At 47.7% G+C, this 14,533-nt stretch overlaps 1 protein-coding gene across 3 annotated transcripts in view; it reads left to right on the top strand.

The window, feature by feature from the left end:
* Positions 1-420: 420 nt before the first annotated feature.
* LOC144727220 (vacuolar protein sorting-associated protein 33B-like) overlaps positions 421-14,533 on the top strand; it is a 41,133-nt gene continuing 27,020 nt past the window's right edge. Inside the window, exons 1-6 of one of the 3 annotated variants that reach the window (XM_078605896.1) lie at positions 421-569; positions 2,745-2,825; positions 4,633-4,694; positions 6,151-6,200; positions 8,821-8,888; positions 10,718-10,763. In XM_078605896.1, the coding sequence (XP_078462022.1) occupies positions 486-569; positions 2,745-2,825; positions 4,633-4,694; positions 6,151-6,200; positions 8,821-8,888; positions 10,718-10,763 (391 nt within the window). In that variant the 5' untranslated portion in view covers positions 421-485. Of the gene's footprint in view, positions 570-1,956; positions 1,969-2,744; positions 2,826-4,632; positions 4,695-6,150; positions 6,201-8,820; positions 8,889-10,717; positions 10,764-14,533 lie in introns of those variants that run through there. The other 2 variants (XM_078605897.1, XM_078605898.1) reach the window with 2 other exon arrangements.

Raw genomic sequence — 14,533 nt, 5'->3', positions numbered from 1 at the left:
GAGTGACTTGTCTTGTCTGTGTAAGTGACTTGTCTGTGTGAGTGTCTGTGTAAGTGACTGTGTAAGTGTCTGTGTAAGTGACTTGTCTGTGTGAGTGTCTGTGTGAGTGACTTGTCTGTGTATGTGTCTTTGTGAGTGTCTGTGTGAGTGTCCGTGTGAGTGAGTGTCTGTGTGAGTGACTTGTCTGTGTGAGTGACTTGTCTGTGTAAGTGTCCGTGTGAGTGTCTGTGTGAGTGTCTGAGTGAGTGTCTGAGTGAGTGTCTGTGTGAGCGAGTGTCTGTGTGAGTGACTTGTCTTGTCTGTGTGAGTGACTTGTCTGTGTGAGTGTCTGTGTAAGTGACTGTGTAAGTGTCTGTGTAAGTGACTTGTCTGTGTGAGTGTCTTGCTGTGTGAGTGAGTCGTCTTGTATGTGTGAGTGTCTTGTCTGTGTAAGTGCGTCGTCTTGTCCTGCATCTCGTAGCGCCTCCCGCACGGAAGTCGTGGCCATGGCGGCTTCGCGCTCCGCGGCGTTGGACGCGGACCTCCTGAGGCAGCTCCCCAGAGACGAACTCGTTCACCTCCTAGAGCTGGTGAGGGTGAGGGGTGAGGGTGAGGGGTTCACCTGCTAGAGCTGGTGAGGGTGAGGTGTTCATCTCCTAGAGCTGGTGAGGGTGAGGCGAGGTGTTCACCTAGAGCTGGTGAGGGTGAGGGGTTCACCTGCTAGAGCTGGTGAGGGTGAGGGGTTCACCTGCTAGAGCTGGTGAGGGGTGAGGGGTACACCTCCTAGAGCTGGTGAGGGTGAGGGGTTAGGGGTACACCTGCTAGAGCTGGTGAGGGGTTCACCTGCTAGAGCTGGTGAGGGGTGAGGGGTTCACCTGCTAGAGCTGGTGAGGGTGAGGGGTTCACCTGCTAGAGCTGGTGAGGGGTGAGGGGTTCACCTGCTAGAGCTGGTGAGGGTGAGGGGTTCACCTGTTAGAGCTGGTGAGGGGTGAGGGGTTCACCTGCTAGAGCTGGTGAGGGGTGAGGGTGAGGGGTTCACCTCCTAGAGCTGGTGAGGGTGAGGGGTTCACCTGCTAGAGCTGGTGAGGGTGAGGGGTTCACCTCCTAGAGCTGGTGAGGGTGAGGGGTGAGGGGTTCACCTGCTAGAGCTGGTGAGGGTGAGCTGGTGAGGGTGAGGGGTGAGGGGTTCACCTCCTAGAGCTGGTGAGGGTGAGGGGTGAGGTGTTCACCTCCTAGAGCTGGTGAGGGTGAGGGGTTCACCTAGAGCTGGTGAGGGTGAGGTGAGGGTGAGGGGTACACCTAGAGCTGGTGAGGGGTGAGGTGTTCATCTCCTAGAGCTGGTGAGGGTGAGGTGAGGTGTTCACCTAGAGCTGGTGAGGGTGAGCTGGTGAGCTGGTGAGGGTGAGGGGTTCCTCCCATAGAGCTGGTGAGCGGTGAGGGGTTCACCTCCTAGAGCTGGTGAGGGTGAGGGGTTCACCTCCTAGAGCTGGTGAGGGTGAGGTGTTCACCTCCTAGAGCTGGTGAGGGTGAGGGGTTCGTCTCCTAGAGCTGGTGAGGGGTGAGGGGTTCACCTTAGAGCTGGTGAGGGTGAGGGGTGAGGTGAGGGGTTCACCTCCTAGAGCTGGTGAGGGGTGAGGGTGAGGGGTTCACCTCCTAGAGCTGGTGAGGGTGAGGTGTTCACCTCCTAGAGCTGGTGAGGGTGAGGGGTGAGGGGTTCGTCTCCTAGAGCTGGTGAGGGGTGAGGTGAGGGGTTCACCTAGAGCTGGTGAGGGTGAGGGGTTCACCTAGAGCTGGTGAGGGTGAGGGGTGAGGTGAGGGGTTCACTTCCTAGAGCTGGTGAGGGTGAGGTGTTCATCTACTAGAGCTGGTGAGGGTGAGGTGAGGGTGAGGGGTTCACCTCCTAGAGCTGGTGGGGGTGAGGTGAGGGGTGAGGGTGAGGGGTTAATCTCTTAGAGCTGGTGAGGGTGAGGTGTTCACCTCCTAGAGCTGGTGAGGGGTGAGGTGAGGGGTTCACCTGCTAGAGCTGGTGAGGGTGGGTTGGTGGGCGGTGAGCGGTTCACTCTGGGCCACCCTCTGGGTTACATGGAGGGGGGTAGAGAACACTCCCCGCATCGTGACACTCCATTCATGAACACGTGTTCCTTACTGACTGTGATCGAATTTAATTCGCTTTAAAACTCTGCAGAGGCGTGTCAATTGTCTGTTGTTATCTCTTTTATCATCTTTACGAAAACATGCGTTACCCAAATAATCTACAAACTTTGGAACAAAACATAATTATCATAAATACTCGCATTATTTCCACCCCCCTCCGTTCTCCCGAATGTCACATAATTTAGCTTTCTAATGTGCATAACATTGAAACAGTGATTACCCAGGTTCTCTGTGATGCATGCATTGCTACGAGCCTTGAGAATCGATGTTGGAAGATGTCGTGGCATCCGTCACTGTCCTAGCCACGAAAGTTGCCATGTGACTTTAAACGTTGACCCAACGTTCAATGTTTCTCCCCTCTCACCACCACCTTTCCCTCACATTTAGTATTAAATCCGAGAGAGAGAGAGATCGCCCATGAGGCGTGGAATACAATGTGATCTCACTTGTACACGTGGACATTAGAATACAAAGTGTCTCAAAAGATGGGTCTGCAAACGTGTTGCATGTTTTCGTTGTCAGATTTATTTCAATGTCCCTCTTTCCCGATGTCTGATTTTCCAAGACGATAAATATTTAGATTTTTACGTGCTTTTTTCCTTTTATTTCAGCTTCCTGGAAGAAAAGATTTGTTCATCGAACAGGATTTGATGAGCCCTCTCGACAGGATTACCGGGTTGTCTGTGCTCAAGGTTCGTGAGCTTTCATTAATTTGTTAACACGTAGGCTTTCGCGACCAATGTTATGATTAATATTTCAATGTTTTTTTTCCACCGGGTCCGATCTCGCGAGTAAAAATGTGCGTGTGCGTCGTACAACGGAGAACATTTTCACGTATCTGGAAACTGCCTGATAATGCTGGTTGTGACTACCAGTGAAACGTCCGCACCTAGTGATTACATTTTGTGCATAGCTCTCAACACACCGGTGTGCCGAAGCAGTCATAAATCAGCGTGTTTGTTCACATGACAACTTTATTGATTGTCTGTGTCTTTTCTTAAGGAAGCGACAAGAAGTGCCTAAATGGCATGCAGCATTTGAAGGCATCTCCCCTTCATAGGTTAACATTTTCACCAATATCAATGCGCCTGGGAAAAGAAAATTTCAATCGGTACATGATCAGAAAGATTGACACAGACAAAGAAATCGATTCTGGATCACAGCTCGCAATACCGTGATGGATAGACAGTGTCTGCATGGGGAGACCTGATCCAGGAGTGAACGATAGATTAGGGCTGCAAATTATGATATTTGATTAAATTAGTTTAAAGGATGGCACGGTGGCACAATTGTAACCGTTGTTTCTCACAGGAAGTAGGCCCTGTCCATAATAGAGTTTTATTTGGGTGAGATCGCGTGGATATAAATGTGTCGTTAAACCCGCTACTGCCTAACACAGCCAAGTAGTAAGGTTTGTCACTAAACAATACATGTCAATTCGTTACGAGTTCAGCACACCGTGTTGTTGGAGAGTAAACCCACAATATTTACAATTCAAGTACGACGTTTCGCCGGTAATTATACAACGGCATGGATTTCCTCCGGGTTTCCTGCCAAAGCACAAAAAAACGATAACTGATATCGACCGAGCATCCCAATATCAAAATATAACATGTAAATCACTTCATTGGGATTACACAAGCAGCAACATGCAGGAACCTGGCAGGACCCTCCTGGAAAAGAGTTGAGGCTCAGAGGCCTTCATGGGTAAACAAGCGTAACACACAAAAAATTGGAGTAGACATTGAACCAAATATAACATTCTTTAATCGCTTATTTGAAAGGTTACATTATTTTAAGATATATTTGACTCTGCTTGTAATATATAGGATGCGTAAACGTCTGTCCGTCACACTGCATCTCGGACACGGTTCGCCGTACAACGTAACACGTACAAACATAAAAGTTGCTTTTAGTGAAGACACACCTGCAGAATTGTAGCCTATCCCAATGAACATTGTCTAAGAAATTGAGAAAATAACATCCAGCACAAACCAGTGAAAGCCAGATTCTTCCGGGAGAGAAAAACTCGTGTTGCATTGGTAGAATAGTCCACAAGTTCTGTTCCCCATTGATCTCTATTTAAACCCGCTCCGCGTGACATCATCGTATCTTGAGCCACGCTTATGGCTTCACCAAGGGGGACGTCACCATCTAGGGCTGAATCGCACCATGATTACATCATCGCACTTAATGCCTTGTCCCTATGGAAAGCACGTGCGTGGGCAAAGGCACGGTGAAGTGATATTTTGTGCAAATGCGCAGGTGGTGCTACTGCATGCAATATTTTAGACCCATATCAAATAGACTTTGCACATGTTATAACAAAAACCTCGCTTATTAGATAGCCTCGTGTGTTATAGTCCAAAACTATGGACGTGTAACCATTGCAAATCCCAGAATGCTTTGTGCAAGTCTGGGTGGTGTGATATTCAAGTTTCAAGTTTGTGATATTAAATTGACGTGTTACATCGCTTGTTTGTATGTGCGTTCTTCTAGAAACATGAAGTGGACAAAATCTACAAGATGGATGGGAAGCACGTATCGGGCGGGTGTGATCAGTGAGTATTTGTATTTATACACTTTGTGAGTATTTGTACGGTGTTACGAGAGGCAATCAATGAAGTCAACATCATGCCCAGCCAACAGACACTGACCCCAGCTGCCTCCACTCCCATCAAGATCCGTGAACTATTGATTCTTGGTGGTTTCATCTGTCCCATCAAGTACGGAATAGGCTGCTGGTAACCTCTTGGCTTTTAGTGATGGAACATTAACAGTGGTTTAACAAGTAGGCTTTCGCGACCAATATCATTCATAATAGTTTTTTTTCGGGTTCGAACGCGTAAATTTAGACCGCGTAAATTTACGTCATCTGACCCAAAAAAACTATATTATGGATTAACAGTGGTCTTCCAATGGAGCAATAGGTCTCCACTATGGAAATGTGGAATTATCCATCACTGACTCAAGGCCCACCAATCGAGATCAGTGACTCTACTGCTTGTTTTGTCCCCGCAGATATTTTTGACTTTAAAACGTGACTTCTTAATAGGGAATTTTTATTCTGGGTGTGTTTTACGACATAAGTATGAGGGCATTGCCTTGAACACATCAAACTGGGTAATGTGAACGGTTCTTGGATGACCAAAGCTTGAAGGGTGTTTTTGAGCTTGGATATTGTGAGCGTCCTTTGCAGTGGCGCTTTGGCAAAATATGTCGTGTATGTGTGGTTAAGAATCTTGATTTGAAGCTTTCGTGACTGCAGGAATCCATACTCTTTGGTTTTGTCGGTAAAGTCACTAGGTATAAAATAAAATAAATCACTGACGGACGCTTGTGTTGTGCCTGAAACGTCGTGATTTCTTTTATCTTATACTTACGTGACTCTACCGAAAGAACCAAAGAGTGTGGTTAATAATGTTTAAATAATGCCTTTACCACCATAGACTGTCGCCTACTTTTGGCGCGGTCCAGCGGTAGTGCATTCGCCATTTATTAATTGCGAAGGTTCACGGTGGTTCGAATCCAGCAGGCCGCCCTGGTTAATACCGCAGATATTTTTATTGTAAAATATGCACCATCCACTCTGCAGTGTTCACAGCGGACGTTATAGAGATCCCGCGATGACGTTCGAAAAGAATAGGCCATTGGGCCCCCAGTGTCATGCTCCGAATTAGAAAAATTCCCTGTAAATTACTCAGTTGGGATTACACGTAGCAACGTAGACCCTGACTGTAAAACTACTGCAGACTGTGGGAAACATAGCGCTTTCTTTCATGATAGCCCTGCGCTCTATAAATGGTAAAAATCCAAAATCGACTGTATTATCATTAATTTTTACTTCAAGAGTGAATCTATTTACGAACAACAGTGGTCCTTGCACCTAAGCTGCCATCACTTGTGCCCAGTCATATGTGTCCATAATTTAATTTCTCTTTAAATTCACTCTGGAGTGCACGAAATTAAATAGATGTCCAATCACTTGTTCGTTATGTCCCGTCTATGTGTTTTTAGGCGGTGCTTCTTGATAAGACCTCGAGAAATTACTGTGAAGAGTGTTGCTGGTCAGTTTTACCCGACTATCCCCATCCACTTTCCAACATATCCGTTGCTCTCATAATTACTGCACACCCATGTTATAAACAATTGCTTCTTGGTACTCTTTCACTGCATTTCAAATGTCCTCTTTACCCAAAATTCCCTTCTCGTAAAGTTTTCCTATCAGCTGATTGTGTCTGCAGAAAAAGCATATATACCAAAACGTGATACAATTCCGATTTTTTAAAACGCTTCTTCCTACTCCACGTTTTTTTATTCAGTCACATGCATCCTTCGTGTCAGATATCATTAATGTGAGTCCCACCTCGCCTCCCACCGACTCACAACTGCTCTTTCTCTACTAGTAATTCATTCTCGTGGTCTTATACAAATAATATTATGCCTTTCGAGGCTTGTTTCTTGACGTGCAAAAGTTTGTAAAAGTAGGTCACAAATCTAACCATTGTACTGCGAGCTCCTGGCTAGTGTAGACAGATCTGTATTATCCGTTAGGTGGCTAAAATGCATGTGCCAGTATGCCCCGCCAGTATGAATCCTTTGATAACACTCATTATGTTAAGGTCTCAAAAATGCTAGGATCGAAATGATATTATAAGAGGACATTTTCAGTGATCTGAGACCAGTCTGTTCTTTTCGTATAAATGTCCCCATCCTCTGCCTTTATCATAGATAATTAATTAGTAATTATGCTGGGTGGTGATGATCCACCCCTACAATCCAGCACTGTGGATGCGAGGGTTGGTGGATCGCACAAATGTTGTGAAACTCCCTTCCAGTGGGTGTCAAGGTGCCATACCCTGGCTTGCCACGAGAAGGCTTTACAGCAAATATGGACTTCATCTGTATGGGATAGAGCAGTGGTTGTCAACCTTTTTTGCCGACTGTACCCACCTTGTTTGAATTTTGTTTTAACCGAGTACCCCCTTGCCTGACCCAGCATGGTTCCGAGATATAAATGTATGAATAATGAACATCAATATTTTAACCAATTGTCCCTTTTGTGAGGTTTCCTAACTAGCTGCTAGTAACTGCAAGCGAATCAATACAAATTCAACGGATGCTCTGCATGAACTCTTTACCATGTGGATTTACATTTGATCATAGTTATTTTATATTGTCAGATTCATAGGACAGGATTATTCACCAATGACTCTCATGTATGATATAATTTCACACATAAATCACCTCTCGTACCCCCTGGGATATTGCCACGTACCCCCACGGGTCCGCGTACCCCCGGTTGAGAACCACTGGGATAAAGTGTTACCCCCTCGGTTTCTCTCCCGCATGTATAAACACACATTTATTGGCTGAAAACATCTTAATATGTAGAGGACCACAGAGAATGGGCAATTATTGGCAACGGCTCACCAGCCTGGCTGCCTTCTTGCTCCTCTGTGGTTTATCGTGCCTCTGAGTTGTTCTCTCTGAGAGTGAGCGAATACCACTTTGCCAACCCAAGATGAAATTATTATTAATTGCCGTAGTGGAAAAACGTCAAGTTTATCTTTCAACAAAATGAATTTGAGAATCTTCAATTAGTCAATGGATACACAAATAGCATGGACCCCCCCCAGCCTATGAGCATTATGAGATGTTTGCACCGGACCCTCCTCCGCCATCTTCTTACCTACAACAAGAACCAACCTAGAGCTCCGTGGCCCATTGCCAGGGTCAACAGAGGCAAACGTAAAATGTAATTAGAATTATAAGGGAGTTTAACGAGCAGTGAGCTTTCGCGACCAATATGATTCATCATAAAGGTTTTTTGGGTTAGATCGCGTAAGTATGAATGTGTCGTAACCCTCCACCACCCGTCATGGCCAATCAGTAAGGGATTTGTCACGTAAAACAAAACGGCAAATAGTTACTACTTCTGAGTACTCGGATTGTAAATGTTGTGGATTCACCCTCCAACACACCGGTGGGCTGAAGTAGTTACTATTTGGCGTTTGGTTTACGTGACAAATCCCTTACTCATTGGCCGTGTCAGGTGGTGGAGGGTTACGACACATTTATACTTATGCAATCTAACCTAAAAACCTTTTGATTTAAAGCTTTCGTGACTGCAGGGATTCATATTCTTGGTTCTTTCGGTAAAGTCACGTAGAAGGGAAACAATAAAATAATAAAAATAATAAAATATAAAACAATAAAATTCTCACGACGTTTCGACTGCAACACAAGCAATCATCATCAGGTGTGAAATCCACAAAAAGAAAATTTGAAAAAAGTGGCGGTTTTTTCTTAACGTCAGCTCCACGGACAGCGATTTTGGCAGTTGTTCAGATGGACGAGTCCATCTATGTTCGGAAAAGAGGAGGGGGGAGAGGAAGAGAATGGAATGCGGTCTGAAAGTCACCGTAAGCGTGAACACAATCAATTAAGACACGAAATGGTTTATCAAATCCTTCCAATGATTGCTAAGCCAGAATCCATCTTCTTGGTTGAAATTGTCTCTGTGTTTGTATATGTGGATAGCCTCATGAACGAATCTTTCATGGTACCTTTATTATGAGTTTTAAGGGAACTGTTTTTAAAATTACAAACTTAAATACCGGTAAAGTGTTTAAAAAGGCTCGGGTATATTTGTGAATTGCATTTGCTATTTATTTTCACACACAGATTCAATAAATGCAGACAAAGCTGCTGGTGTCACGAGGAAGTACAAGATCATTTTTACTCCGCGAAAGGCGAGGAGGAAAATTTGTGAATTTTTTGTGTTGATCGTCGTTTTTTGTGCATTACTTTCAAATTTGCTTGATTTTGTTTCCCGCTGAGATACACAGGAAGTGCAAGGCGAGAGCAGCTTTGTTCCCGGGTTACAATGCCCCGGTACAGATTGAGTTTCTCCGTAGCTTTAGCCGCATATTTTGAGATTTTTCCACATCACACGCTTTCTCACTCGCTGTGCCGTGCATCATAGAATCAGTATCACTATTTATACTGGAGGAATCAGATGATCTATAAAGCTCTTTTTCACAGATGTCCAGTAGGGGTGTGTAAACGTTACAACCACAAACAATACAAAAACACTTTAGTAGTGGAAAGTACAAGAAAGGTAAACAAATCATCCAAAAACATACAAATGAAACTAAACCATCCCCAACCTACCAGGCAGAGGCCCACTGAGGTATTAACTTATTTTTCAGAAGTGACAAATGATAGCTCAACAAAGTGGCGTATCACGTGGAAATTTATAGCAGCAAAATTATCTAAATAATTTCAATGCACGTTTCTAAATGTGGTGGGAAAAACCGGAGGACCTGGAGAAAAATCCACATGACCACGGGGAGAGAGACACGCAGACTCAAAATATAGACTGGATGCTTCCAGCCATTCTCCATGCTTCGTGTGTGTGTGTGCGCTCAAAATTTCACCTCAACGCAAAACCACCGTCTGCATTCCTCTTCCCACACCACCCCACTCAAGCCCAACGCTCGCTCCAGACACTGAATCATCAGCCCGACACTCGCCCATAAACACCGTCACTTGAACTTTCACGATTCGCCATCTAGGCGTCCGTGTGACTGCCGTCCTCAACGAGTGGACGGCTAGATGCGTGCGGCAATGTGTGTGCAAACATGTGCGTGAGCGTGTTGGGTATAATGTGTTACATTATCATGCTAAAAAACATGCACAAAAACACATGAATGGTAAATAAATCGTTCTTACAGTCGATTCATTAACACCACAGCACCTTCCAACGGATGCAGCACTCTCACCTCTCGCAAGCCTATTTAACAACTATCTTAGCAACATCGAACCACGTATCGCCAAAAAATCACCACCTTAATTCTAGATTTGAAGTTTTCGTGACTGCAAGGGTCCATTCTCTTTGATTTTTTCGGTAAGTCACGTGGTAAAAAATAAAATAAAAATAAATGTAATCACGACGTCACAGCAAAATTACTTATTTTGCTGTAACGGTGCCACCTGAAGACGGAAGCTTGTGTTGCCTCTGAAACGTCGTGATTTAATTTATTTTTATTTTCTTTTTTACCTATGTGACTTTACCGAAAAAACCAAAGAGTAATCACCCACTTGTTCCGGAAAAAAACAGACCTCATGACCTAAACCATATATATTGAGAGTATTTGGCTGCTATAAATTTCCACATGATTAGCCACTTCGTTGCACGGTTAGCCTCGTACGGTGCGAAAGAAGTTCAGCATTCATACATTGGTGGCCAGGTCGCTTCTTAAAAAGAGCTGTATAGCTCCGTGGGCCTTACCTGGTAAAATCAAATACAAATTACGTAGCCAAAATGCGCGTTCCATAAAACAGCTTTCAGCGAGGTTTTCCTGTACTCTGTTATTTCTCACGTGTGTGTTCTTATGACTTTTATTGAAAGCTTTGCTATACTGCACGGTGCTCTGACACCTCTTGGTGCTCTGTTGTGTTTTACAGCTTCTTAAAAAATTACAATTAATATGTCGTTTTGAAAGCTAACTTTTTTTTATCAAACAGAATTGTATACGACTGAAAGTATTAATGTGCTTTTGTGTGATTTAACTGGCAGCTGTATTCCTGTGAGACTGTACTGGAGATGGAGGGTGTTTTTGGAGGTAAGTGCGGTGCTAATCTCTGCAAGGCTTTGCCTCCACAATGCTATCTACATAAGCCAACTTACCAATATATAAATACTTTATAAGTGCAACATAAAATACATTTCTTTAGCTTAATAATGCTATCTGCAAATAGTGATACTTTGGAAAAGTTGATTGGCTTTGGCACATCTTTGCAGAGGTATATTTTTTTAACTTGATACATCCTGGCAGGGCCATTCCTCTAGCCCAGTGGTCGCCAGCCTGCGGCTCCGGTGCCGCGTGCGGCGGTTCTCGTTGGCTGCCCCTTTGCAGGCAGCCGATTAAACTTACATTTTAAACATAATTTAACGCAAAGATAATCAGAAATGTATTACATATCACAGGGAATGGGGTCACTATCGAATGTCTTGGTCCTAACAAAATGTACAACAGTCAAACTGTTCTGTTAAAGAATAACTAAGGGGGAGGGAAACTAAATAGACGCAGTTTACTCCAACACCTGTTTTGTTGAACTAAGTCAGAATTTGTCACCTGCTGTATATCCGCTGCCGTGTTTGCCTAAAGGGAGCTCTGTGCGTGATGCGGCTTTCCAACTATTTTGGTCAGACAAAATAAAATGGCTCTTCGTCTTTAAAAGGTCGCCGACCCCCTGCTCTGGCCAATAATGTGGCTCCACTGCTTGGGCAGTGCTGCCTCTGGGCGTGCAGCAGAGCCGTCGTTTGCAAGATTCACATTCATTTAGATTTTCACTCGTGGCCACTGTGAGAGCAGAAGGAAACTTACACGAGACTGTGGCGTGTTGCCGGGCGGTGGTGGCTGTGCACGTAGCCTGTAGTCCAGCGCTGGTGGAGGCAGCGAGGGTTGGCGGATCGCACAAATGCTGCAAAACTCCCTTACTGTGGGCGTTGAGGTGTCGTACCCTGGCTTGTCAGGAGTCCACCTGTTCTGTCTGTTTGGGGTTGAGTGTTTCCCCCCCTCGCCGCACATCTGGATTTTCTCCCAATTGCTCTGGTTTCCTCTCACATGTAAGCACTCGTGAATTGACCAATAGCACCTCTATGTAGAGGGCTGCAGAGCCTGGGCAATTGTTGGCGCTGGCTCATCGCGTGGCTGGCTTCCTGCTTGTCTGTGGTTTCCTCCTCACGCCTCTGAGTCGTTCTCTCTCTCTGTGAGAGTGAGCGAACACTGTGCAGCACGCTACAAGTCGATAGCCATCCTATTAATTTGCGTAGAAAGGCACAGTCGCATGTGTAATGCGGGCGTAAGCGACCTTCCGGATGTGACGTCACGGGGGGTGGAGCCATGTGACGTGGGTGGAAGGTTCGGGTCCTTAAGCGGGTAAACCGGAAGGGGAAGTCAGTCGGGGTGTGAACGGAAAAGAGTGAGGCCACGCGTGCGAGTGAGAAGAGGGGGGGCACCGACGGCCATCGGGAGCCAACCCCGAAGACAGGAGGAAGCTACGGAGTGGTGTGCAGCTGCGGAGAAGACAGCCAGAAGGGCTGCGTGTTAGAGGCAGCGGTGTGGCTGCCAGGTGTAGCGGGAGAGAAGAGGGAGAGACAGCACGAGGCTGTCAGAGCTGCAGAGAGGACGAAGGGGAGAGGAGTTGCAGCGAGTACAGCCAAGGGGGGCTGTGTGAGAGTAACAGCAGCGGGGCTGCTGTTGTGGACCGGGCCGACATCGGAGTCAGCACCGTGGAGAAGCTACAGGGTAGAGACAGCCGTGTGGGAATACAGTACGAACCGAATAAAGGACACTGAGCCAGACATCGTGGTTCAGTCGTTTATTACACTGGTGTCAGAAGTGCAACGGCATGTCGAAACAAGTGAGGAAGAAAGTTAATCCGGCGCCTGCATCGGCTTCTTCGTCCGACGACGACGAACTCCCTCCAACCACGGATTCTGCTGGGGTGGTGGAGGAGAGCCCTGCTGAGGCGAGCACGGGGACGGGAGTGGAGGATGTCGGCGCGGTGGCGGGTCCGTCGACATCATCGGACGCTGATCAAAGATGGCAAGAGATGGCGGTACAACTGGAGGCACTAAAGGACGTCCTGACGCATTTATGCCATCTCGTCGCGCCAGGGACGATGGAGGACGCAGTTGGTGCTCCGCGGGCCGCCACGTTGCCTGCCCTGCCGCCGCCATTGGCCACGCGGCAAGAAGCCGCCATCTTGCGCGCTCCGCGGCGCCAAACCGCCATCTTGGCCACGCCGCGGGCCGACGCCATTTTGAATTTGCCACCACAACCACCACCATTGGAAGACGGCGGGAAGAGGAGTCGGAGTCGCCACCTTACCACAGTTAAAGAATTTTCCATCGGTGGGGACTGGAGCGCTTTCGCCTGCCGCTTCTTGGCGGCGGTACGCACAGCAAGATGGACCGATGCTGAGGCTTTGGAGGTGTTGCCGACTCTCCTGGACGACGAATCTGTCCGATTTTTCCGTTCCATAACGACCGATAAGAAGGCAACTTTATGTGGTGTTTTTCAAGAAATGGCCGACGCTTATGAGCCACCAGATGATGCGCATCGGCAATTCGCTCAACGACAACGAGCACCAGAGGAGTCGCCCGTGGCGTTCAGGGGTGCGGTGCTGGAGCTGGCCATGGCAGCTTATCCTGAGACGCCACAGGACCTGCTCGAGCCTCTCATATTAGGGAAAATGTTGGAGCTGTCTCGGGATCTAGGGATCCCCATGCCTGTGTGTGGGCATGAGAAACTAACTTCCCGGACGGCTGCTAAGTGTCTCGATGCGCAATTCAATCTCCGTCGCTGGAAACAAGTGACGGCGTGGACGGGGGGGCCCGTCAAAGAAGGGGATGCGCTGGGGTGGAACCCTGCGCAGGCTGTCTACGTTCCGGATGACCGGGGCCCTCAACAGCTGACGGCCGCCTCCGCTCCATGGACGGGACGCGGCGGGCCGAGGCCGCGCGCTGCGCTACCGGAACGGGGCCGTCGGGAGGCAAGGCCTGCGCTTCGGCGCAACGATGCCGAATGTTTCCGCTGCGGGCGTAGGGGCCACTACGCCAGAGACTGCTGGGCCCGCTTCCCGGCTCCGCCGCAGCAGGAGGCCTCGGTACCAGACAAGCCGACTAAAGATCCTCCGAAACAGGCATGTCGGCACGCACCAGACACCCGGCAAGGCTTTACACCTCACCCATCACCTTCGTTGCGCGATCCTAATGTTGTTGTTAAAGAAAGCCCTTCGACGGGGCCTTGTCGCTCGGTCACGCAGTGGCGCAAGTTGGCACGGAGAGTCGTCGCGGCCGCTACGGGTTCGTCCACTGTACCGGGGTCTATACAAGGGGTGGACGTACGCATTTTGGTCGACTCCGGCGCGTCTGCGACTATTATTTCGGATGTCATTTTCCATCTGTTGGGCATCCCGCCGGGGGCTGTGCGTCCGGTTTATGGGTCGTGCGTCGCTGCGAACGGGGGTAGCATGGGTATCGTGGGCCAGGTGGATGCTAAGATATCTATTGGGGATGTGTCGGCCTCGGGCGTTGTGTTAATATCGAGATCTTTGGCGGTTCCTTGTTTGTTAGGCACCGATTTTTTGGCTAAGATGCCCATTTTGATCAAAATCAATGAGAATTGTATTGAACTGCCGGGGGGCCGTCAAATCTCGTTTCTGCCGTCGCCCTGGGGGCGACCTGCTTCGGCCGTACAAGTGCAGGCGCTGTCCGTCGCATCTGTGGACATCCCACCTGGTACACAGATGCTTATACCCTTGCGGTATCGGAAGCCCCTGCCTGATCGGCTAGGAGCAGTAGGGGTCTTGTTGTCACCGTCCG

The sequence above is a fragment of the Lampetra planeri genome, chromosome 25 (genome assembly GCF_965212315.1).
Source record: "Lampetra planeri chromosome 25, kcLamPlan1.2.h2, whole genome shotgun sequence".
NCBI lineage: Eukaryota > Metazoa > Chordata > Hyperoartia > Petromyzontiformes > Petromyzontidae > Lampetra > Lampetra planeri.
This window is presented reverse-complemented; position numbering and strand designations above follow the sequence as displayed.